Consider the following 26,361-nt stretch of genomic DNA (forward strand, 5'->3'; position numbering starts at 1 on the left):
CAAATTTGACTTTAATCGAAGAGCCAAGCCTCTTGATTCAGGCGGATTTCCTTTCCATTCAAGCAAAAAATCCAATTGAATTTAGAGTATTTTTTCTTGTCAATGTTTTCAAGAGTCTGGACTCTAGATCCAAGCGACTTTTTCCCAGTGAGGGAGTCCTAACGCTCTGAATCGCAGCATGATTTTCTACGAATATTCTCTTGTTACGGAGGTAAATGCACCCGCAATTTTGCTATGCCGTTGCAACTAAGGGATTAATTTTAGTCTTTGATTTACAACTAGCCATGTAAAATGCGACCACATGCCTTTAATACCATCGTTCTGGTCTCTAAATGTGAAGTCCTTGATCATAACGTCCTCTTTGAATGCCTCTCTCCGGGATCCTATCTATTACATTTCATCCTCATTCTTAATTAATCTGAAATCTTTCTCAATGCTCGCATTTTGCAGCCATTTGAATTTTATGTGCTGAAAAGGTGGGAGCTCACTCAATTCTCAATGTAGCCGGGTGATAAAAACGTCATTGAAACCGTTCTCGTGTCGCGGATTAACAGCGTTTGAGTCTTCGAGTGTTGCCAATTTTCTACCGATTAAGTATTTATTTTCAAAACAAGTTGTTAATATTTTTCTTCGTAATCTGTGGATACGCTGAGTTTAAATTACGAATCTTATCCCAATCTAAATTTTAGGGGGAAAAGTCATAAGTTTTCCAGGAAGTTCGCATTCAATCAAATGGAATATGGCAATTTCTGAGTGTTCTCACGTCGTTTCTCCTTGACTTGACCCGACAAACTATACTGCCGTGCTAAGGAAGAACGCCGTAAGAACATTCGAGAGTCGCCAAATCCTTGATAAAACATGTATTTTTGACGAAATTTATGCAAATTTTTCCTCGAAACTTTCAGATATTTTAGATTGAATTGTGTATAAAGTTGTGTGAAAATTTTGGGGGAAAACATTCGCAATTCTCCCAGTAAATTCTATCTTAATCGAAGGAAATTTGGCAACGTCTGAAGGCTCATACGGCGTTCTTCCTTAGCACGGCAGTATAAAGCAGCTTCTCTTGGTATGCGCTTATATCTCAATTGACCCGTGGGTGAAAATGTATACGGACGCGTGGAAATACGAAAGCCCGCCCTGCATTCCTTGACAGATGTCTTTTGTCTCGTCCCTTGTCTCTCAGAAACACATTACCTCCAGCCGCGAATCTCATAGCTGCACCTTTCAGCTGCATCTTTTAACTGTCTACACAAGAGCGTAAAACACTCCCCCAGACCCGACATCATTCGGCCGGGTCTATTAGGTCTAATCTGCTTTTCATAATACTCCATTCCAACCCTTGCGCAGCAGAAGGAATTAAACAGTCAACCCGCAGGTTGTTTAATAAAGTTTCCCCCATCTTTTCAAATACCACCCCCTCCACCACCACCACCCCCACCCCCATCAACATCCGACAAGCTCTTTCCGCACCTCGACGGAGCCAGGTTAACTTTCAAACTTACTCATTACTTTAATTATTCGAGGCGGCGGATCAATCCGAAATGCGTTTTGATTTTTCCGACGCACCCCCGACTTTCAAAGTTGAGTTTACGAATAATGATAATCGAAATCACTCCTCGGGAGATTAAATTGAGACCCGGGGGGGGGGGGGGGTGGAGCCGGGGGAGCGGGGTCAGTGACAACCACGTCGAAGGGTTTAATTTACCTAAAAAGGCTCCCCCTTTCCTTTTACACGTTTTTCATCCCCTGCGTCTGACACAGCACCCTTCGCAGCGGTTAAATTCAGTTAAGGCTACGTGTGATCACCGGGCGGGGGGCGCCGGACCATAAGCCGCTTTTTTACAACCTTTTGTGTCCGCGTTTTTTATACTGTAGTCCTTTTTTATTTTTTTATTTTGTTCTTTTTTATTTTTTATTTTTCTGAGTGCCCCGACGCGGTTTCGCCGCCCCGCGCGAGGCTGAACTTTTCCGTCCGGGTGACCGGACCGTTTTTGAGTCCTTGGCGTGTTCGCGTCAATTTGCCTCACCTCCCGTGCTTTTTATTATCTTCGGCCTTTGTTTCGCCCGGCGGTGCATTCCGCAATGGTTTGTATCGTGACCGGAAAAACACCGTCAAAAAAAAGAAAAAAGTACCTATGAACAATATTCCCTCGAGCAAACAGGCTTCAAAACGTGGAAAATATTGTAGCCTCTTCGAGTAAAGAGCAGAGGAAAACCTGCATCCCAGCATTTTAAAGTTTTCGCTCAAATTTATATTTTCCTAAGAGAGGAACGAACTGCTCCATTTGGGATTTTGTATAAGAATGCACTTAACCATAAAAATAGAAATGCCTAACATTTTTAATCAGAGATTTCTTCAAGTATTGTTCTTACCCTTTCGAAGCTTTGTAGAATTCGATTGTTTCCCTTAGCCTTAATTAACGTTCAAAAACATTTTCTAGATTGAGCTTGTTTCACCAAGAAGTCGTAAAACAGCAAAAGCTGCACCAAGTAACCCCAACGAGCTTGTTTAGAAGTCATCTTCCACTAAAAAAATTCGGTAAACGGAGCCGTCCATATTTTCTATCTGCTACCGCCAATAGGATCGCTCCTTTCTCCCTTTGTCCTCTTTTTAAATCCTTTTGTCTGTCAGTTCCAGTAATAAGCCCGTAAGTTGTAAAAAGAAAAAAACCTCGTTCATACGAGCCTACACTGAAAAAAATGAGTTAGCGTCAGATGACTAAAAATGGTTTCTATACACTAACTCATATTGTGTGATTTGGACACACATGATTTTTGGTTTCTGTACACTAACCACTATTAGTGCTGGGAACTAATTCTGCTACTCTAATTCGCATTCGGTAGGGTTGGGTCAACCTAACCTCAAAACTTTTTTTTTTTTTTTTTTTTTTTTGCTGGTTTAGTGGCTTATATTCCGTTGGAACCTACAGCCATCGATAGACAGTATTTATTGTCCTTAGACATCATGGGATTTAGGCACATCCATGCTCCAGGCTTTCAAATTTTCAGGGATTAAGGCCGAGTGGAATCTGTTTCTGCAGATCCACTCGTCAGTTCCATGAAAATTTGTCGCCACCACCGGGATTCGAACCCGGGACCTATTGGCCTAGAGTCAGACGCGCTGACCACTAGGCCAACCTGGCCGGCGAACCTCAAAACTGAGAGAGGAGAAAACGGCTTAGCGAATGATAACTGGACAATACTTTCAGGAAAAGAAGATTTCTTAAAAGATGAGAGGTAAAAATCAACTGACCGGTTCCAAATGAACGACAGAGGAAAGGAATATCCCATAGGTATGTGCAAGTAGACAGAATTATCCTTTAGAGAGACACACACTCACACATGAAACGGTAGCGAATGTTCACACTGAATAAACATATCTCGTCCGAACACTTGAGATATTCTTTTGAAATTACGGGAGAACACGAACTATAGAAGTAAGCAGTAAGTTCACAGATTTTCGTAAAATATAAACTGAACGCGGAACGCTTTAATCGCAATTTAATACAGAAGATTGACGACTCCAACGAATATCATGCTTGTTTACGTTTTGAATCGAACAGACGATTTCTAACCTTAACAGGTTTATTTATGTTGCTTTCGAACGTTTTCAAGAAAGAGAGGACACTATAAATCATACCGGGAGTATTTACATTGTCAAACGAGCCCGAAATTTCACATTTTAATTGTTTTTCACGAGCTGACGCGATTGAGGCTGTTGTACCGACGCCACTTTTTCGAAACTAAATAAATGTAACGGACAATGTGGCAGTTAGTGTTGAGGGCGAATTAGTTTGACCCGAAGGTGAATTTGTCTTACCACAGCGCTAATTTTACAGCTAGTGCTGTTTTCCAATTCTGGTTCGCGCTCTAGTAAAGTCAAGTCAGCGTATGAAGCGAATTGATTGGTGCTTCAGTACAATAAATTAGTTCTGAAGCCTAATTTTGATTCTACTTGGCGAGAACTTACCAAATTAGTTCTCAACGCTAACTACTTTTTACTTTCTCGCTCCCATAGGGTAGAGAGGAAGTATTGTCATCCTCCAAAAAAAAAAAAAAAAAAAAGTTGAAATTTCATCATTTCTAGACGTTTTAAGGTCCCAGGAGTAAAAATAACCATACTTGAAAAAATGTGTGTCCGTCCGTGTGGCGTCCCCCAAATCTGTCTACAGCGATATCTCAGAATCTATCTGTTCGATTTCATTCAAAATTGGCACAGGACACCATATCTATGGTCTCCTTATGCACGTCCAACGATTTTGAGGTACGCTAAAATTTGGGGGGGCTACGCTCAATTGTCCATTTTTAGCAAAATCACACGGAAAGCTCATTTTGAAAGACTGTAAATTTTGAAAAATGTCTTTAATTCTTTAACAATGGGCATCAAGCACATCACCTGGGTCATTAATTTAAGTTCCAAAAAGATCTTTGGACTAAACTCAAAATTCAAGAGATACGAGGCCCAAAAGTAGGGCACTTTGCTCCGCGAAACAGCTCATTTTCAAGGACTGTAAATTTGAAAAAAAATAAAAAAAAATGCCTTCAATTCTTCGAAAGTTGGCATAAGAGCACCACCTGGTTCATTAATTTAAGTTCCTACGAGGTCTTTGGACTAAACTAAAAATTGAAGGGTTACGCGTCATATAGCGAGGAGAGCACTTCGGTCACACGGAGAGCTCATGGACTGTAGATTTTGAAAAAATGCCTTTAATTCTTTGAAAGTTGGCTCAAAAGCACCATCTGAGTCATTAATTTAAGTTCCTAAAGGATTCATGGACTAATCTCATAATTGCAGAGGGGCCGATAGGAAACGCTCAATTCTCTGATAAATGAGTCGGAGCGCTTCTAGATAATAGCAGCAAACGCTTTGAGTCAGGTGAAACCTAGGAATTCAAATGCATTATATAATGCATCATATACTATTTCCAAAATTACTCCGTAGGTAATCACAAAGCAAAATTAGACAACTAATTAGATACATACTCACATTACAAAGGTACTATGAATCATCAAGCTAACGCCAAGAACTGACACTTAGATCTTTATTAAAAACTAATATGTTTGTTGTTAATGAATTTAGAATCCCGGCAGATTCCATCTTTTGCGGTTCCTTTTTACGAGGTACTAAGCACAAATATAATGTAATAATTCGGCACAAATATGACTGATTTAATGCTTGTTAATGAAGGAGGTTATAATTGTTATAACGTGACGTTTGTTGACTTGTCTCTGGTTGACGTTTGTCGATGGCGCTCTCTATTGTTTTCGCTTTGAGTTACGGGGATACGCGGTAAGGAGATGGCGCTCCTGGCGGGCGTGTCGTGAACCTTCCAGCAGGTAGATTCGCCCGCCAAATTTAAAATTTGGGAGATGCTAAGCGAAAACCGTTTAGTTTTAAGACTATTTGAACATCGAATAGTCATTCTACCCATTCAAGTAGATATTTGATGGCTTTTGACCGTGCTTAAGGAGAGATTATAATATAAAATCGTATCTGAAGTATGATGTCAATGAATCTAATGGATCCTAATGAATCGTAGAAAAGCTAAGATTTTTACGGATCGCCATCTTTGACAGGAGACTTAGTTAATCAATTACATATTTAATTGAAGATGCCTCATAAAATCAACAAGTCGAGTCCGAATATATGAATTCACCACATATCGCGAAGACATTTACAATGAAGTTCAATGGTTTGAATAAAAATTTCATAACTATTATCCTGTGATCAAAATTCCAATCAAACTTTATGATTTTGTAAAATTGGCAGTATTTTTCTAAATATTCCAGTAAAAGTGTCTATGCCGGCGCGAAGCGCCGGCTCGAGCGAGAAAGTCCCGTGCGGTCCCCGCACCAATCCGCTAAGCGGATGGGGGGGCGAAGCCCCCCAAATGCCGGCGCGTAGCGCCGGTACGCGGCGCGAAGCGCCGCGCATAAATTGGCCGGAGGCCAATTTTTTTTTTCAGTGTAGTAGTTACCCCTACATCCCTAGAAATCCCGGAAAATTCCTAGATCTAGGGATAAATCCCTAGACATCGGAGCATTGCAACCGAGGATATTATCTCACAATGCGAAATAGCATATCTCGTCATCGCAAATCAGTTCTTTGCGTTTGCGGCAAAGTTGACGTTGGAGCGTTTGTGATATTCTTGGCGGAGTCGTGGAAGTTGGCGAAGTAGGTCGGCGGGAACCGGTCACGAGAGTGGGAGGAAGGCGGAGTCATGTTTGGTTTACGTGACAAAGCTCGAAACTTGCCAACTTCTCCGGCAAACAGCAAATTCGCCGGAGATTGACGAAATATAGTGTCTAATCATAAAGATAAACAGCCGCTCCAACTCAGCCCGCACCCTCAGCCGCGCGCCCCTCCGACTCGGTTTATTCAGGAAGCTCAACAGCGGTGCTTCATTCTCAAGCGCACCCTACTGAATAGAAAATCAACTTAAATCCACCCTCTTGCCGCCCTCCCCCGCGTCCTCACAGATTCATACCTTCCTCCTAGCAGAATGGAGACAGTCATGAGAAGTCTGGAAAAGTCAGGGAATTTTCAGGAACCTAGAAAGTCAGAGAATGTTCCTGAAGGTGGAGCAGGGCGTCTACAAGTCCGGAATTTCCGGACTTTCCGGCAATATCACTGATTTTTTAAGGGCGGTCCGGAAGCACTGAAAAAGTGCAGAAATTCCGCAAGAAGGTCCGGAATTTGTTTTTATTTTTTTGTCATTTTTGTTGCAATTGAAGCGAGAAATTCAAAGTTTTGAAATTTTTCGAATTTCGTCATTTGGAGGGGTACTGAAAAGCCAGTTGATCTTCAGGCCTACACCATGCTTCAAATTCCTTAGCTACATAATTTTTGTCGCGATTTGCGTCGAAATTTCCTGAATTTCGCCACTTAAAAGTACTACATTTTTCTGTTGAGAAGGTTCTGAAGTATTTGGGTTACTAATGGACTTTTTGCCAGCTAGTTGCTTTTGACATATTGAATTCAGGAGCTCGTAGCAAAATGCGCGGCAGTTATGAGCAGTTAAATCCTCGCATATCGATAAGAGAAATTTGGATTCCTTGAGTTCCGATTTTCCCAAAGGTTCTATACTCTTCCTGGAAGTTCCGTTTGGGGATTTGAAGCCACAAGCTCCGCCGTGTAATAGGATTTTCATTGTGACCACGAGGGAAGCTCGGCGAAGTTGGGAGATCGAGTTGCGAAAGGGAAGACGGAGAGGAGGCTAAACGACGTATTCATAACACTCTCTGTTGACCCGTGGCAAACAAATTAGAAGCGAGGGTTAACTGGTGATGCCTCAGCGCTAGCGAAATTGATTCAGTAAACGGAAAATGGAGCCGCTTTCCTAGAATAACAAGCCCTCGGGCTGACCCGACCATCGAAAAAGGGCCCAAGTTGCCTCGTTTTGCGTTTTGATCTGACCTTAACTTCAGAGACGTTTTTGGATCCCAGGTTGGGGTGCACTGGAAAAAAAACACATTGTATCTAGAGTCCAGACTCTTGAAAACATTGACAAGAAAAATTACTCTTGATTCAATCAGATTTCTGCTTAAATCAAGAACCAAGCCTCTTAATTTAAGCGATTGTTTTAAGCAGAAATCCGATTGAATCAATAGTACTTTTTCTTGTCGATGTTTTTAAGAGTCTGGACTCTAGATCCAATGTGTTTTTTTTTCCAGTGTGGGTGTGTCTAAACGTCTGCAGAAAGTTTAGAAGACTTTAGGTAGTTGTATGACGTGTGCGGAGGACAGAGAAAACCCCGAAACTTTACATGATAGGTCGGGCGAAAGGTGCAAAAACTTGAAAGTAAAGGCTTAATGGAACGGTTTTTTCAAGAACGCAAGTAAGAGTTCGCAGCAAGTTGCAAGAAACCCATTGAAAACAAGTTATTCTCCTTCTTTACGATGATATTTCAGGAATGAATAGTTGGTCCTCATTTTTTACTGAAAACTTGTAAACACCTTGCAGAAATTCCCCAATTTGTATCGTTATCGTCAGGTTGATTAACTTGGCCTTTCTTAATGTTTTTCTCCTGTTTTTTGTTCCAGGGTCGAGGCCATGAAAAAAGTTCGCTCGCTACTGAAGAACGGTGACGTAGATCAAGCGGTCGGATTACTCAGAGCCGCTCGGTAAGCATAAATATACATTCTCCTTAATTTTTTATTTTTTTTTGGTTCAAGAACCAAAATTCTGAAGACCACGATGAAGACGAAATACGTTCAAGTTTCCATTGCGTCTGTTAGACGAGAAGGCCGGAAGGACGGAACTGATGAACGGTAGCAGGCTTATCAAGAAACTCATAAACAACCGACGGATGCAGGAAAAAACGAAGCCTTGAGCGGCGATGAGGCTTCCGCCATAGGATAATTCAATTCCACCCAAAACCCGAGCCGAGAGCTCAAGTAGTGAAGGGCTCCGACCGACGACATCGAGGAGATGAGCGCCGTCGCACAGTGGATCGGGTCAATCAGGGAGGTCGGACATGAAATTTTTGACTCAAACTGCAAATTTTGGTGTTCTTATCGTCATTGTTTTAATTTTAAGGGGTGGTTCTAGATGGTAATTTTACGAGGAAACCAACGGAACCACGTTTAGAACCTCAAAGTTTCGTATAAACGGAGGTATAAGCGTTTGAAGTTTCCAAATTTTGTCCGACCCCTCCTATTGACTCGATCCACTGTGCGCCGTGGCGTTTGTCTCCGTAAAAATCGACAGCTCATTTGTCTGTGCCGTCGTTTCGAGCCTCTCCCCCCTCCCCCCCGGCGCTCCAAGTGCCCCTATTTTAAGGCGCGTGGTGGTGCTCTCCTCTCAGTCACCTGAGATATAGCCGCAGAATCATTTTGAAATGAATGTGAAACATACCAGTGGCTGCTACTCAATTTCAGTCGGAACAAAGTCGTTTCATCGTTTTTGCGGTATTCCATACACATAGAGAATTTGCAGGTGTCTGGAATTTGATGACTTTCGTGTTTTAGTGGAAACTACCAAGTGAACTGAACACGAGATACTCTTGGTTTATGAATCGAACAATTATTGGAGAAGATGTGACAAAATGATTTAAGCTGCTGAAATACGTGTGTCTAAATGGGAAAAGCCGCCAGATGACGTCACTTGCCGGTGCATTCTCTCACTTTTAAGTCTATTTTTATAGTATTTCCCATATCGGAGGAAACTTTTAAAAAATACCGTGAAATCAGCGCTTTACGCACTTTTAGATGAAGCAATAAAAAATTTGCATGCAAATTCTCTATTATTGACGATACATTTTTTTATGTTTTGACAACATTTTGGAGCAAATCAAAACTCGTTAAGTATACGTGAATGTGGCTTTAATTTTCAGTGCCTCCTCTCTACTTACGTAGCAAAATAATGAAGGCTCAGAATCAGGAAATCTCCATTTTTAAAGCTGTCTCCGAGTCCAGTAATTTTTGTTTGCGTGAATCTTCAGAAAATACTCAAAAATCCTTAATTCCCGTAATGGAAACTCTTTAAAAAGTCCCCGAAAGTCTTCGCTTTTGGTTTTGGCATGCTGTTATGAAAGGGAAGAGGTTCAAAAATGTTTGGCGGTAGTGAAGATTACCGGAAAGGGTGATAAATTTCGGGATTTCAACGTGACGTAGCTTATGATGAGGCCACTAAAACGTCGCAATGAACACACCATGAAAATCTACAATAATTAATGAAATTAAAACTTAAAAAAATAATTTAAATCATGTGGATTCTGTTCTCCGTGCAGTTGAAAGATCAATACAGCTGAGTGTAGTTTTTGAGACTATTATACGGCAAACGACAGAAATGACAAGCCTTTGTCGTGGTTTGATGTTCATACTGAACGCTGTTAAAATAAGTTTGGTTTTTCCTTTCAGCGAGGTCTGGCCTGAGAACGATTGTTTCGGTAATGACGACATGGATTCTTCGGAGGAACTACTGGCTATTCGGGAGATCTTCATGACTGACATCGGTGAAATGACAGGTAGGAACCCCTATTCATACCGTTCAGTGATATATTTTCTATGACAGCAACGATTTTCTCGTGTCTCTTTGCGTCAGTGTTCTTTCATGCAGCCGGAAAAAACGGATTTTTCAGGAAATAAAAATATAAGATAAAAGAAGAGGTAAATTTTGGAAAAAGGTAAGGTACCTTTGCACATAGCAGTTCTCCTTTGCTGAATGTAGTTCGGTTCGATTATTTTATGCAACAAGCAATTCACTTTTTTGGCTTTTAACAGAAACAATTTACGTGACACGATGCCAATACGAATGCAGATGAATGCTTTCATTTCATGGATGAGCCAGAAAATGAACCTCCTTTTTTTGCTAGTGTGACCTGGTTTAAGAACCGCTGATCTACATTGCAATTAACCATCTCCAACACGGTTAGGGATGTACTAGGAGGTTCGTAGTTTTCCCATTTTAAAAAATCCTTTTTTGCCGAAAGTCGCCGAAGTGATGGCTTTTTTGCTCCTTCTTTGAATTGCTGGGATTGCCCATTAAATTCTCTATATTAATGCGATTTTTCGAAAAAAAATCTGAAAGTTTCTCGAAAGAATTCAGTTTCATCATGACTGACTGTGTTATTACAATCCTCGTTGCAAACCAAATTTCTCACTCGCCACAGTCAGCGCGATTACTCGAGCGGCCCTAGCCGTAGTAGCCGTGTCGGACTGACTCGCAAAACGCCTTCATTGAGGAATGATACCACCCCACATAACCGCAGTGCTCGAATAGTTGCATGTCAGATTCGTGATCCAACTATTGATGATGGATCGAAGTATCTTTGATTGAAGGGCTCTCTACTCTTTCAGGTTGACTTTGAATGTCACTGAGAGTCTTTTTTGCCTCTATCTGTTTTCTTTTTAACTATATCAACGGGGATTTCTTTGCAATTTTGCGGGAAACGTATGATTTTCGTTGGAATTTTGTGGTGAATATGCGATCATGATTTCGATTTTCCCTTCTATAGACCACTAGACAAGGTACGAATTTAAGCAATCTGATATATGTTTCTTAATCAGAATATCACGTAAACACGATTCGCACAACGAAAATTACTGAAACCAACTCCTAACGAAGATATTAACGTTTTTATTTCATATTGGTTACGAGGAATTTGAACTGCCCGCTCACAAGAAACTCAAAGCTCTACGTGAGTCAAATCGCGCACTACAACGGTTTCAGCAAGCTTCTCAATCGAGCAATGTTCATTTCCCACCATGTGTTGTTCAAACTATTAGCAATTTGCTATAGCTGAGCCAAAGCGTCAAGATTGAGGTTGCCAAATTTTTATATCGCAGAGACTGTCATGATAACGTTTAGCGCGCGATGTGAATCACTCAGACCATTGAGTTTTCATGAGCGGGTGGTTTGAATTCACGCATCAGGAATCATAATATATCTTCGTAAGGATTTGATTTCGGTAATTTTCGTTGTGCGCATCGTGTTCTACGTAAAATTTTGGTTAAGAAGCATGTATCAGAATGTTGAAATTCGTACCTTGTCTAGTGGTCCATTATGCGAAAAAAACACCCAATTTCCATCGCAATTTTGCCAAAGTTATGCGAATTTTCCGCTCATGCACATGCCAACCCTCTTATTTTTCTCCACGCTACCAGTCTCGTGAGCGCGCGGTTGCTTGGTCGTAAGGTCTCTGTAAAAAAGTAGAAAGTGAAATGAATATTGGTCATAAAAAATTTGTATATTTTTGTTGCTGCTTCTATTGTAACAATAACGTATGAGTAAGTATGACTAGCTTCGAGAGGAGCTAGCCGCAGATAGAACCTCCGTGGGCCGAACAGTTGTAGCCACTCATAATACCCCTGAATGAAACTCTGCTACGTGGCTGAGTTTCGGGGAGGTACGGGAAGAGAAGACGCTTGTCCAAATAGAAGGGATGGAACCCGCTGGAGGGGGGGGGGGGAGCTACCTCGCAAAGTCATTTCATCATTCAAATTAGATGGAGGATGCTTGAAAGGGCTGGATTGTTGCCCTTTGCCGCGCTGTTTTGATCTTGTTTTCCGATAGGTTTCCTCAGACGAAGTTATGCTCAAAGTGAGTAAGCAGGTACTAGAGCCATCCTCGGCGAGCCGTTAGCGGAGAAATGGGCTGTTATAAACTGTAGCGGGCACTCAAATTGAGAGACGTTTTCCACGTAAAATTACCTTGAAACCACCGTTGAGGCCTGTACACGCTCAAATCCGTCAATTTCCGATCAAAATGATTACTAAAATGGCTGTCAAGAGTTATCTAATTTGTTATCTAAATTAATTAAAACAGCGTGTTGATTGAAATAAGCATGAATAAGCACGGTTGTGTGAAAATCAGATGTCGGATGAGACCCACAGTTCCATCATCTACCATCAAATTTTGCAGGCCGCAAAAAATTGATGGTAGCTGTTGCGCATCAGTTACCATTTGATCGGAAATTGATGGAAATTTGAGCGTGTATCCAGGCCTCAAAAGTCCAAATTCTTGGTGCTTAAGACCGAAAATGGAAAAAAAGAGAAAGAAAAAGTTGAACTACCGGGATCTATTTCTCATCAGGAATAAACGATACGTTCCTGAAAATCAGTGCATTTTTTACGAAGAATTGATTTTCTTTTTTCTTCGAGACCTTTTTTTTGCTTGTTTATGTGACTCGGGCTACGGTTTTACCTGAAAGAAGAAAAATCATACTATGTATTTCCTCTAAACTCTGGAGTGTATTATAGTCTTTACTACAGAAAAATCAGGGGAACAGTAAGGAAACTGCGGGTCCTCCGACTCCTCAGTAGGGATTTACGTCCAAAAATCATCATCATCAAGTTTTATTTTCCTAAGTATCCGTCACAAGAACATCACGAAAAGTTTTAAAAGAGTTATAAGAGGCTTACAACGGCCATGAATCACCGAATTCAAAAATTTCGGAGAAATTAGCTTTTACGCCTTAAAGCTTTTTCATGTCACGCGAAAATAAGATCGGGACCTTATGTATTCCCTATCTCGAAGTACTCAATATCCACAATTTTTCATGGAAGGTATTTCTTTGAAGAAAGTCTGTGAAAAGCGAGGAAGACGTTAAGATATTTTGTGTTCCAAAACCGTGGAGGTCAGGGAATTGTGAAGCCCCAGAAAGGTTCCAGAAAGAAAAACTTGAACCCCCGGGATTTATTTCTCATTAGGAAACGATACGTTTCCTGGAAAATCAGGGCATTTTTTTACGAAGAAAGGTATGAGAAAGGTTTTCGCTCATCGCTCTAAGCGATAGTGTTTCTGAGAAACACTTTTCCTCGACGCATCCTTTCCGAGGAAAGCTTTTCCATTTTCTTTAAGTTTACCTAAACGTAAATCTAGTCATTCTTGAATTTACCTCAACTGTGATGTCCACACGTCCAACATTGACTAAGGTGATAATTTAATTTAGGATTTGCATTTAAAAATTCGACCATCGGGGAAAATCAATAAATTTAAAAGATTGAAGCATTAGTTACTTTTTGAGGAGCTTACGAAGATTCAAAAGCAGCCCGCTAGTGACTTTCTCATAGGGAAGCGAGGTACTCGATACATTGTGTCGAGTCGGGTCGGGGGCCAAAACGACGGCAAAGGCGGTATACTGCCGTGCTAAGGAAGAACTCCTTATGAGCATTCGAGAGTTGCCTTTCCCTTGATAAAACATATATTTTTGACGGAATTTTCGCATATTTTTCCTTGAAACCCTCGGATATTTTAGATTGAATCGCGTACTAAATTGTGTGGAAATTTTGGAAAAAAATATTCACAATTTTCCCAGTAAATTCTGTTTTTATCAAAGGAAATTTGGCAACAGTCGAATCTTCATACGACGTTCTTCCAGAGCTGTTATTTCCTGGAATTGATTCCGAACTTCGGAACTTTTCAAATCATCGGAACTTTGCCCGGAACTTTCAGCTATTTTTGGAATTTCCTCGTTTGCGGTTTCTCGCCAGTTTGACCATTTATTTGATCAAATTTAGGGATTTTTTTTTTATCATATTTGACGATCTTCGGAACTAAATCCGGGCGTATTTCGGAATTTTTCCCCGGAATTTTTTAAAAAATCAGAATTTTTCCCGGAACTTTGGCAAATCGGAATATGTTTCCGGAAATCGGAATTATTTCGGAATCTTTTGATAAAATAAAATGCCAGCTTTGCCTTTCTCCTTAGCATGACGGTATAGTGCGTATACACGCCCATTCAAAAAACCGATCGATGTCTCTCGACACAAAATATTAGTAGTTTTATTCCGATTTTTCTTCAATATTTTTATTCCGATTTTTGTGCATCGTCGCCCGGATGCTTTTCAAAGCGTAGGAGGAGATGAAATCCACAACGACTCCCCTCGCCGACCCTCGATTCTCGTGCAGGAATAATCGAGTTCCCTTATTAAATTTGTCGGAAATCGATCAGCGGATCAAAATTTGAATCGGAAGTCGCCTCGATTTGTTATCCCCGGCTGACGTTAACCCGGGAAGTTGGTCAGGTCATTTCCGCCGGGGTATGGAAAAACGCGCTGCAACAGGAATAAAGAAAATAAGAGCTGCATTGCCGAGTCGTGCCGAAATTATTCGAATCTTTCCGGATTAGCGAGTTCATTGTGCTGCTGTATTACCTGCAGAAAGAGCAGTATTGCCTAAATAGGCCGCCTTCTGATTTAGGTCTCCTCTTCAAAATTTCATGTAGAGCACGATCTACACAATGATAATTACTGGTATCAACTCCCATCAAAAATATGAATGAAATGATAAGGAGAACCTGTATGCTACACATCTTTGCCATGAGTTACTTAAAGTTTTTTTTTTTTTTTTTTTTTTTTTTTTTTTTTTTTTTTTGTGAGAGGGGCGGTTTAAACATTTATTATAATGCTTACATTCACACCTTGTCTAATGTTCCATTCTCGCGATTGAGTTTCCGTGAAAACAGCGCAGTTTGTTGTTATTTTAAAACAAATGAGAGAGTCATGTGACGAAAATTGACGTCATTTCAGTCAAAAAAATAGTTAGTTTATAAAATTTAATTCATATAAGCTGAATACACTGCTGTTTTATGTAAACGGTATCATCTCCTTCCAATTTCTTACCTTGAAAATGGCTCGTTCTGTGTCGAAAATGTGCGCATGTAGAGCATAGCATAGCATCCACTGCTTGCTCTCCTAACTTAAAATGAAGAAGGCCCTTATCGTATAAGTCGAATATGAAATCCGTAGATTTAAAAAATTTTAAAATTTTTTGGATGACTGTAGACAATTTCACGAATATTAGAGAGCTTGTTAAACAAAATTCCACTCGGATGATGCTCAGATGATTTTCTCAAAACTTCATTTTTTGCACTTACTACACTGAAAAAAAAAAAGATTGGTAGAATTTACCATTTCACCAATCTTCAAGTCGATTCTGCAAGAGGAATGGTTATCTGTACCAGTGAATGGTAACGTTTACCTTTCTTCTGGCAGAATTGGCTCTATATTGACGCTGTGTGAAATACAGCGTGAAGGAATAGTAGATTCTACCAATCTTTTTTTTCAGTGTATCTTTGGTAACACGCCCAATAGTGTGGCGAACTTTCATAACTGTTTTATCGAATTACCTTGATCGACAAGACCCTTTTCCAGCGAGTGTTGTCGGTCGATCATGATAGGGTGTCAAGTTAGCGATCAAAGAAAAACTAGAACGCCTTCATCCTCGTGTATAGGCAATGCGGACATCCACAGAGTTAGAATAGTTGCATCATGGCGCCTTACACAGTCTAGCATTGAGGCTCGTGCTCGATGATTGAGCTGGGCGCGTTGGTGGAGTTCAGGTGCTTCTCCGCGCAACTAGATGTTTTAGTTAACGTGTGTTTACACTGGATCACTGATAAAAGTTTATTTTGAATCAGTTACGTGTCGGATACCTAAAACGGCAGTAAGAAAACGGTTTACTTGGTATGCGAACTTTAATCATATAGACAGTCTCATCGTAGCTGTTCTCAATCCAACGTCAATCTGATTCATAGTCAGCTTTTAAAATGATTATTCCCTGCTACATTAGGTCAAATTAAGTTAAAGCCTCTCAAGTGTCTATTTCTTTTTTCGTCGTTTGAGCATCCACGGCAGCGAGACATACATAATGGCTAAATATTCATGGAGAGTGGAAATCGTCAAATGTATCCCTCCTTTCATTTTTCTTTTCTTTACTGTCATCATCATCACTCTGCCTTTTCAACTCTCAGCAATGTTCGAGATTTAATTCAAACTTTGGCACGCATACTTTCAAAGAAGACCGTAACTGTCTAATGACAAAATGGCGATTGCACGCGTTGAAAAAGCTCCCGTGCAGTATTTAACGCCCATGAATGCACATTCTGCAGGTCGCAATTAGAGTGCAAACCTGTAATGTATACCGTGGGTCTAACTGTATCTCCTCAGCTAATGTTCAAAATAGTTTTTGTAAAGCTAGTAGAGCATTAAATAGTTTAATGAGACTTGCTCACAACCGCACTGCGATTTGCAATTTTCAACACTTATCTATTCATTAATTTATCCATTCATCTTAATTTTTATCCTTTTTAAAATAAACGCCCTACGAAGAAACGAACCTATTTGACCTATTTGAATGACTTCATCTACCGGTTATCATTTAGTTATTATGAAACGTTCTATCCACAGTTTTCATCAACCACTAAGCATTCAATGGAGAATTTGCATGTGTGGAAATTCGATGATTTTCGTGTTTGAATAGAAACTACTGAGTGAATTGAATACGAGGATACCCTTGAGTGCGATAACTTAGATCCCTGTGACACGATTCCAGATCTATCTGAACTCTGCGAGTACATTCCCGAAACGCACTCTACAATATCTATCAGAAGGATATGAGGCGAGAAGTTCAACGTGGTTTCTAGGAAACACCCGGCCCTGGCCTTGAGAGTTTAGTTTCTCAACCAAGCGCTGGTGATTCTTTGCTTCATAAATTCAACAATTCCATTACATTTCGCAATAAGGAACCACTATCTCTGGCTCTTCCATAAATTTCATTGACTCCATTAACTCTGGTGATACTTACCGTAATATGGTAAACGCTTATGGAGTCTAGTGTTTTTCTACCATACTCATATCACTGTGTCGGATTCTGGTAAAATTTACACTGGAAAAAAAAAAAAAACACATTGGATCTAGAGCCCAGACTCTTGGAAACATCGACAAGAATTAATACTTTTGATTCAATCAGATTTAAGCTTAAATCAAGAACCAAGCCTCTTAATTTAAGCGGATTTCGTTTTGATTCAAGCAAAAATCTGATTGAATCAAGAGTATTTTTTCTCGTCAATGTCTTCAAGAGTCTGGACTCCAGATCCAATGTGTTTTTTTTCCAGTGTAGTGTTTTTTTACCATACTCATATCACGGTGTCGGATTACGATAAAATCTACCATATTTTTTTCGCAGTGCATGAGTAAGAATAGCGCGTATTTTTCCCGTTTTATTTTTCCCCAAAGCGACGACTCGATTGTGTAAGCTTGACTGAATTATACAGCGCACTCGAGGCGTCTTTATTACACGCGAGAGACTGTAAGTTGACGTGGGCGATGAATATATTTTTAGTTGTGAAAAATCGGGAGAGCTGGCGCCCGCGAAGGCGGCGGCGGGAGCGGCGGCTCCGGCGAGTGTTGGTATAGATTGAGTCGGAATAGAACAATAAATCAAAACACTGACAGATGATCGGAGCTTTTAGTTTTTCCGCGCCGGGCTCCCGGTCGGGATTCCGAGATTTCTCGAAGGAACCCCGAACCCCACTCCCCGCACCCCGTTCCCGATGACAAATGATCGAGTCCACGTCTAGTTCCCAGCCAGGAGTCAACCGAGTAGTCAGATTCCCACCGTGTCCATCATGTCTTACTTCGTTAGGCATGGCCTTTGTCCTCGACTTTTTTCCTCATTTTTCCGAATTGTCGTAAAAATACAAGACAAACCCAATGAAAATAGGTGAGCAAGGTTGAAAATACACTTCAAAATGTCTGGGACTTTTGCATCACTGAAAAAAAAAGTTCGGTAAATCCGAACTAGTTAGGATCATATGGAACCAGGTTTTGTTCGGTACACACAACCGAATTATTCGGTCTGTTCAACCGAATTGTTCGGTTTGTGCGACCGACCATAATAAATTCTTACAGTTCGGTTCAGTGGACCGAACAGTTCGGCTGAGCAGACCGAATAATTCGGTCGTGTGTACCGAACAAAATCGTGTTTCCATATGATCCTAACTAGTTCGGATTTACCGAACTTTTTTTTTGCAATCCTCTAATGTAAGCAAATCCCCTCTGATTCAAGCAAAAATCCGATTGAATCAAGAGTATTCTTTCTTGTCATTGTTTTCAAGAGTCTGGGCTCTAGATCCAAGCGACTTTTTTTCCAGTGAAAAACGCAATCAACAAAAAATCAAATACCCTGCTGGTACACCGAAAAAAAATTGAAGTTAATTTAACATTCTGGATGTAAAAAAAGTGTGCGAGAACTTACAAAATGCTAAAATACCTACCACAGCAGTTACTTCAGCAATGCCAAGATGTAAAATTAAATGCTGTGGCGGGTAATTCAGCATTTATAAGTTCTCGCACACTTTTTTTATATTCAGAATGTTAATTTAACTTCCTTTTTTTTTCGGTGTATTGACGGATCCTACGATCGAGCGAGGCAAACTGCGTGAAAATCGTTTGTTATTCTTCTGCGTGAAAATCGTTTGGTATTCATCTGCGTGTCAACATTTGTTTCCGGTTCACGAGCAAACGAGCATGATGCTATTATTAGCGGGCCCTCTATTTAATAGCATTCGCAGGAAGGTTGTCTTTTCTAGGAAAACGTCGCGTTCGCTATTGGCGTGATGAAATCGAAGCACTCAGACCCTGAAAGATGATCCGAGCACGGAACGCGATGTTGTAAATTGGGAGGCATCAAAGGCGTGGCGTGAGTTGCGATATATCGATTGTTATGTCATTTAAACCTATGGAAAAGGATCGATTAACAGGGTGTTCGTAGCGAACACCTTAATAATCGATTCTTTATCATAGGTTTAAATGGCATAACAATCGATACATCGCAATTCACGCCACGCCACTGGGAGGCATCAAAGGAGGCCACATCGACGCGAAGGGATTTTCCGGGAATGATTCGACGAGAGCTTCCACGGAAACGACGGGGAGGGAGCCGACTCACTTCAACTTTTAAAGCCGGCAATAATTAGTTATTTCATTTTTTAGTTAGGGGCGAGCTGGCGGGGGAGGGGGGTGCAAAGGAACTCCCCGCCCCCCGCGGCAGTGATATTAACTATTCAGGGTAGATTATGAGCCGAGGAGCGGAAAATATGAACCGTCCCGCTTCTGTTTATCGTCATCCCCGAGGAGACGTCCGTGTCAGACCTCTTTTAAAAAAGTGTAATCTTCTGGTGCACCGGAGCACCGGGGGTTTTTTTTTGGTCTTTTTTCAGTCGTGCGCTCAACTGAGGTGTTGAAATTTTAAATCAGGAGTCAGGGGTAAATTGCACACCGCTCTAAATTGACGGTTTTTCTCAGCAACGCACTAATGTATGCACTAAAACGTGGTGACTGACGTCATCGCGTCAGTGGCGTGGCGTGAATTGCGATGTATCGATTGTTCTGCCATTTAAACCTATGGTAAAGAATCGATCATGAAGGTGTTCGCTGCGAACACCCAGTTTATCGATCCTTTTCCATAGGTTTAAATGGCAAAACAATGGATATATCGCAGAGCACGCCACGCCACTGCATCGCGTTCGAAACAGTCCCCTCGACAGGTTCCTGGTTCTTCTTCGTGCTCAGGGAAATTTCTTGTTGCTTTCGTTGCCTCTACGAATCTACCTATTTCGCCGCGTAAAATTTTAATTGCGACATTCTAAGTTTTCTTATCGTGATTGTATTCTCGTTGAGGAAGAGGAGCGCGATTTCGTTTTCTTCGCGACAAATGCTATTTCTTTTATTATCGCCTATTTCTTTGGTAGCTATCATGATACCTTGAGAAGTAGCACAACTATCTAAGATTTTACACACGTCCTTGAAAGTCTTTGAAAATTTTCTCTCCGAGGTCCTTGATCTTGATTTTGGAAAGCTGTTGTAACCCCTGTCCGAGTGCACCTTCTTAATATAAGATTTCCCAACTTTTGTTTCTTTTATTTATTCATTTCTACTCTCTATTTCTGATGCAAAGATGGAACCGTCGACCCCTGATTAAATCGAGGGAATTGGATGCACCTCAAACAATTTTCTAAAAGCTTTACCCGCTTGTCCAACGTATACAGTCTTTGATTCCGCAAACCTTTGAAGAGCGTGTCTGGAACCGATTCGATCTAGAAAGAAGTGAAAAAAGAAGCCAGGGATGAAAAGCTTTGTTGCACCCATTAACTGTGAGACCGTCGTCATGAGCCCGGTAATTACTGTTGACTTAACAGCTCCGACGACTTTGGTCGTCGCCGGCTCAACGCTGCAATATTTACTCGAATTTTAAATATAATCATTCCAGCTTCCCACGAATTAAGGCCCTCTCTTATATTATTAAACCTTGGTCGATAAATGAGTCGATTTTCAAGTTGAAGGGGAGAAGGCCAACTATTCAAATTTTACAGGGGAGCCTGAAAAAGATACTATCATCACTGAGGCTTTCCCAAAGAGGTTAAGGCATGATGTGTCAACACCCTTGAGCTCGTGTTTGAAAGTTGTGCAAATCACATTTACTTGATCAGGAAATTTTTTTGTATCCTTTACTAATTTTAAATTTGGCGCTTCAAGTGTTGACAAATATTGGCTTACAAATGAGAAGAGTCGCATGCATTTTCATCCTTTCGAACTTTTAAAGGTTAGTTTTGATTTCACACATCCCAAAGATATGGTGTTACTTGTTGACATCATAATTTAGAATTTTTATAAAATAATCGTTAGTTTCTGAATACAAGTGTATAACAGTTCGGCCAGTGTGCCGTGTGGTTGTCATGTTTGGAGCTAATTGTTCCTAATTTTCTGCAAGATTTTCCATCCACTTTGATACCATAAAGTAACCACCCCAAAAAGGTATCTCATCAGTCAGATCAAGTTATACAGTTTTAAGTACCATCGACTTTCAACATATAGCCCAATATGATCGTATCATCCGCATATTATGTACATAAATTTCCAGAAATTTTTCGGTTCTCCCTCCTGGTCTCAAAAGAAATACATTTAAAGTGCATTTCCTCCATGCCACTTAGCACCACCATCTCAGCCCCTTGAGAGCGCCACCGTTGCAACAACGTTTCCCGATTTGAGCAGTAATAATGCCATTCATACCACTCTTGGTTGGTTTCTGCATACTTATATCCAGGAAGGGCCGTATACTACCGTGCCAAGGAAAAACGCCGTATGAACCTTCAGACGTTGCCAAATTTCCCTCGATAAAGACCGAATTCACCGGAGAATGGTCAATATTTTTTTTCAAAATTTTCAGACAATTTTGTACGCAATTTAATCCAAAATATCTGAAATTTCAAAGAAAAATGTGCATGAATATCGCTAAAAATGCATGTATTATCAAGAGAAATATGGCAACTCCCGAATGTTCATACGGCGTTCCTCCTTAGCGCGGCAGTATAAGACGCATAAAATACACGCTCTTAAAAAGACTGAACTAAAATTGTTAGTAGGCAAAGGCCGGAGCGAAAGGAGCTTGGTGATGATACTATCCTGCCTACGTCTCGGCGGATCGTGGCGGGTGGCTGTTGTTTATGTAGCAGATGAAAAAATGCCGACGCTGCCCTCCTCGGAGGTCAGGGCGCGAGGGGCGAAAGCCGGGTGAAGCCGCGGCTCCACAGGGCACCGACGACGAGGAATTGACCGCGCCGAGTCAACCCCGACGCAGATTCGCGCCACCGGGTCCAATGATTTTAATACTCCTGGTCACGAGTATCGCTGGAGCAGGCGATAGATGGGTCGAAGTCAGAGACTAGAGACCCTCCGCTGGCCTCCTGGCGACAGGTGGAAGCTTTTACTTTTGGGGTTTCAACAATTCCCTATGGACAACTATTAGGGAGCAACAGTCATCATCCTAATTTCGGCTGTTGAGTGTTGACCTACCTACATGGACGATGATGAGCTTCCGGTGACGTCATGAGCGAAACAAGTTTCCCAAACGTCCGCCATTTTCGGCTTCTTTGCAAAACGAAACTGCCAACACGTTGTCGAACGTCAACCATGTAGGTATGTCAACAGCAGAATGCTGAAGTCCCGAAAGTAAAAGCTTCCACAATAGCGAAGGTACTAATGGAGGGTCTCTTGCCTCTGGTCGAGGTTCGGCGGAAGGATCCTCTCTGAGTTTACGACGATCCCACGCGAGGTTGTGCTGCGATAATGCCGTGCTAAGGAAAAACGCCGCATGAACACTCGAGAGTTGCCAAATTTCCTTCGATAAAATGTTTATTTTTGAGGCATGTTATGAATATTTTTCCTTGAAATTTTCAGGAACTTTAGGTGACATTGCGAACAAAATTATATGAAAAATTGGAAGAAAAATATTTATATGTTTACCAGGAAATTCGCGTTTTATCAGAGGATATTTAGCAACGCCTGAAGGTTCAAACGGTGTTTTTCCTTAGCACATCAGCATAGTACTCTTCCCTGGCTTTGCGTCGCCCAAGGTCTGGAAATGCCCAGGTTTAAGAGCATTGCACCCGACCCGATTGCGTGAATCTCTACCGTTGACTTCATGCATGGAACTTTTTGCGTCGCACTCTGTCTATGGAAGCGTGGCTTTATATGCTGAGACGCCCTCGCGCGCCACGCCTGATCGCCTTTTTCCGTAATTCGTTGCTCCTCTGGAATAAGAGCGCAACTCCACTCTCACATGAGCCCTGGATAAAGTGAAGTCATAGGAAAATCAGGGGATATCTAAAAATCGAGTCCCTCGTTCGCGTCGGAGGAGCGATGAATTCTCAGGGGTGTTATTCCCACTCGCCCCGACGACACCTCTTTTTCGACGCTCCTTTTCACTTTCCTCGCCCCTTTCGCAGGCGTCGGAGATAGCGACACCCAGCGTCGCCCAACCCGGGCCTCGTAACGACTCGGGAAACTGGAGACAAATGTAGAATTCTTGATTCGGCGGTAAAAACCGTGAGAAAGCGACCCCTGAACAGAGTTCTCGATTTTGAGAGATTCGACGGCACTCAAATTTCGTAATAAAATATTTCCATGCTCTGCACCATCCGATAATTGCAAGGGAGATCTGTGTCCGAAAAGTTTAAAAAGTGAGTGATCGAAAACTGTCAACAGTTAGGAATAAGTTAGGAAATTGTAAAATCTAGAATATTTCCATGCTCTACACCATCCGAGGAAAGTAAGAAAAATCTGTGTCCGAAAAGTTTAAAGAGAGAGTGATTGAAAACTTTAAACAGTTAGGAATAAGTTAGGAAATTGCAAAATCTAAAATAATTCCATGCTCTACATCATCCGAGAAAAGTAAGAGAGATCTTTGTCGAAAAAGTTTAAAAAGTGAGTGACTGAAAACCTGAAACAGTTAGGAATAAGTTTGGAAATCGTAGGATCTAAAATATTTCCATGCTCTACACCATCCGAGAAAAGTAAGAGAAATCTGTGTCTGAAAAGTTTAAAAAGTGAGTGATTGAAAATCTGAAACAGTCAGGAAGAAGTTAGGAAATTGTAAAATCTACGGAAACTTTCACCCTATATGAACGAAACTAATAAATTCATTTTCAAGAAACTAACTGGCGCCTAAGTGTGCCTATTCAAGCTAGTTAGGACTGAGAAAAGAAGAGAAGAGACAAAAGTCGTATCAGTCTGGATGCATCAATCACCAGTTGGCCCATTGGTTAGCATGTAAATATCTGTTGAAATGGTGCAATTTTTGGATGTGACATTTGTCTTCTTCTTCTTCTTCCTCTAACTTCTGACTAGGGCCGTGACCCTGTTTGTCTAGCCTCTAAATTAGTATATAAATATGATAAATAAAATATGATGGCGATGAGAGAGATCACTCAATACTCCGGGGATGAAAGGCAGCTCTGTGCCCATCTCTTGGGCGGTCGATTTCTATTATCTTAAATAATCTGCATGCGACGTCGGCCATTTTTTTCCTTGATCCTTTAAAAAGAGCTCCATGGGGTAAGATGCCTGGGGTGTATCCATGAGCATACACACTCCTTCCGTAAAGGTACTCGACGTCAAATAAGAGCTTTGAAGTTTAAAGCCGTAAAGTAGCCAGCACACTGTCCTAGGTCTATAGTCTATCGTCATTCGTTCCTAATCCTACGCGGGGTATTCTTGATCCGGCAATGCCATTAGGCGCTGGCTGGTCCGAGTCGGAAAGGGTGGTTTTAAGTCTACAAGGAGCGAGAGCGGGAGCATGGGGTTTTCGAGTGGGCTCTCTAATTTGGTTGTCGCCGCAGCGAGGGGGTCGCAGGGGGGATGCGCGGGGGTGGAGGGGGCGGAGGCGGCCGAATTACGCAACAATCGAAGAACAATGAGGCGGAGAAACGAGGCTCGGGAACAATGAATTGGAATTCGGAGTCACAACTCGGCGTCCATAATTCACGCTTAATTAAGAGAACTTGCACTGGCCAAAAGCACAAGGCTCCGCTCCGACGTTGTCGCCTCGCCCATGCCTTGCGGGAGTCGAGGATCCCTCGGAGGCGAGTCGGACGGTTTCATGCAAAACAAGCCCATTTATATCCGGAAATTTAAGAAAGAATCCGACTGATAAATTGATGGATCGGAGCTCTGAAGACGCTCCAGGGCCGTATTCATAGTTTAGGGTGTCTAAAAGTCCGTAATTTCCGGAAAGTCCGGAAATGCCATTGATTTTTCAAGGGCAGTCCGGAAGTACTGAAAAAGTGCGGAAATATCGCAAGAAAGTCCGGAATGTTTTTCATTTTTGTCGCAATTTGAAGAAAAAATTCAAATTTTTCGATTTTCATCAGTTGAAGGTACTTAAAAAGTACTGATTTTTTCTGTTGAGGAGGTACTGGATTTTTTGGGAATGTACTGAAAAAGTACTGTAAAAGTACTGGTTTTTGGCCAGCCTGTTTTGGTAGACACCCTACAGTTGTTTCTCAAACAGCTCTTCTACACAAGGATGCCACATATAGTTCCCATTCTGATTGAGGGAGCGTTTAAAGAAGCCGTTGGAATACCGTCGTAAAGTGCGTTATTGCCGCATAAATTATTTTAATTTTTTGTATTTTTCTATTGTTGCATCTACTTTTAAAATTAACCTTTCCAATGATAAGCCTTGACGCATAAAAAATACTTTATTACACAAAGTTGATCAGAACATACCAATGCATTTCGGGCGAGAGCCATCTTCATGGTTAAAAACTTTACAAGAGAAAAAGGTATTATGAAACGCAATAATGGAAAATAGTACTAATTGCACAGTTTTGTCACAAAAAAGCAGGGATGTGAGGCGCCGTATGATTCGTCTCTATTTTTCCCTGATATTTTATTTTATTATTATCGTACCTCTTTCTTTAATTTAACTTGATCTATCTGTATTGCTCAAACCACCCCATCTTCATGTAACGACGACGACAACGTATGAACGAGTGCCGCATTTTCCTATCATAAGCGGTTCAAATTGAAGGCGCTCCGGCTTTTCAATGCTTAGGTCTGGATGCAACTATTCGTGTTCTCAGGATGTCCGTGTTGCATACACGAAAGATTGTAGGCGTTTTGGTTTTCCTGGGCACAACGCATGGCTGCGGCTGCGGTTGCTAGTTAAGGGTTTCCCACGCTGCATTTACAATCGTGTTTACGATGAAATCCTCGGAGTTCGGATGAGCCGCGGCGCATCACTGCAGCGTTGCAAAATGGTGCAAATTTTCACCCAAAAACATTTCCACGAAGGCATCGCGGATGTCAATCTTGCCAATTATTCCAACCCATAAACTTTCCGCGATTTGCACAATTTTCATCCAGAGGACACGAATAGTTTCATTCAAACCCTGCCATTGAAAAAGTCTTAGCATGTTCAGTTTTCTCCGCTTGTGATGACAAGTGTCACTAATTTCATTCGTAAGTCGTTGTTGCACGAAAATATGGCGCTTCGAGTATTTAATCAAATTAAGAGAACAAGACATGAGTAAATAAGTTTAACGACATGAGTAAATGAGTTTAACGACAATTTCCATGTTCAAAATATTTTTCCTTGACTTCAAATTTTTTGAAAGGAGAGAATTTTCGTCTTGTCCGATTCAAAACTCTTCCCACCCTTTTTTTTTTTCTTTTATGCGACTTGGTGCGTTTTTATTAAACTTAGTCCACACAATGTAAATAGATCTCTTTCGTTTCAACTTTAAATGCGTCCAAATCTAGATTGATGGTCGATGAGACAGAACCGGAGAGAATTGA

General features: G+C 41.2%; 1 protein-coding gene across 1 annotated transcript in view; it reads left to right on the top strand.

Annotated features, from left to right (window-relative positions):
* Nucleotides 1–26,361, top strand: part of timeout (circadian regulator timeout) — a 285,339-nt gene that overhangs the window by 55,743 nt on the left and 203,235 nt on the right. The window contains exons 15-16 of the mRNA XM_072299231.1: nucleotides 8,044–8,124; nucleotides 9,862–9,968. Of these exons, the coding sequence (XP_072155332.1) occupies nucleotides 8,044–8,124; nucleotides 9,862–9,968 (188 nt within the window). The remainder of the gene's footprint in view (nucleotides 1–8,043; nucleotides 8,125–9,861; nucleotides 9,969–26,361) is intronic.

This window comes from Bemisia tabaci, chromosome 4 (assembly GCF_918797505.1).
Source record: "Bemisia tabaci chromosome 4, PGI_BMITA_v3".
Lineage (NCBI taxonomy): Eukaryota > Metazoa > Arthropoda > Insecta > Hemiptera > Aleyrodidae > Bemisia > Bemisia tabaci.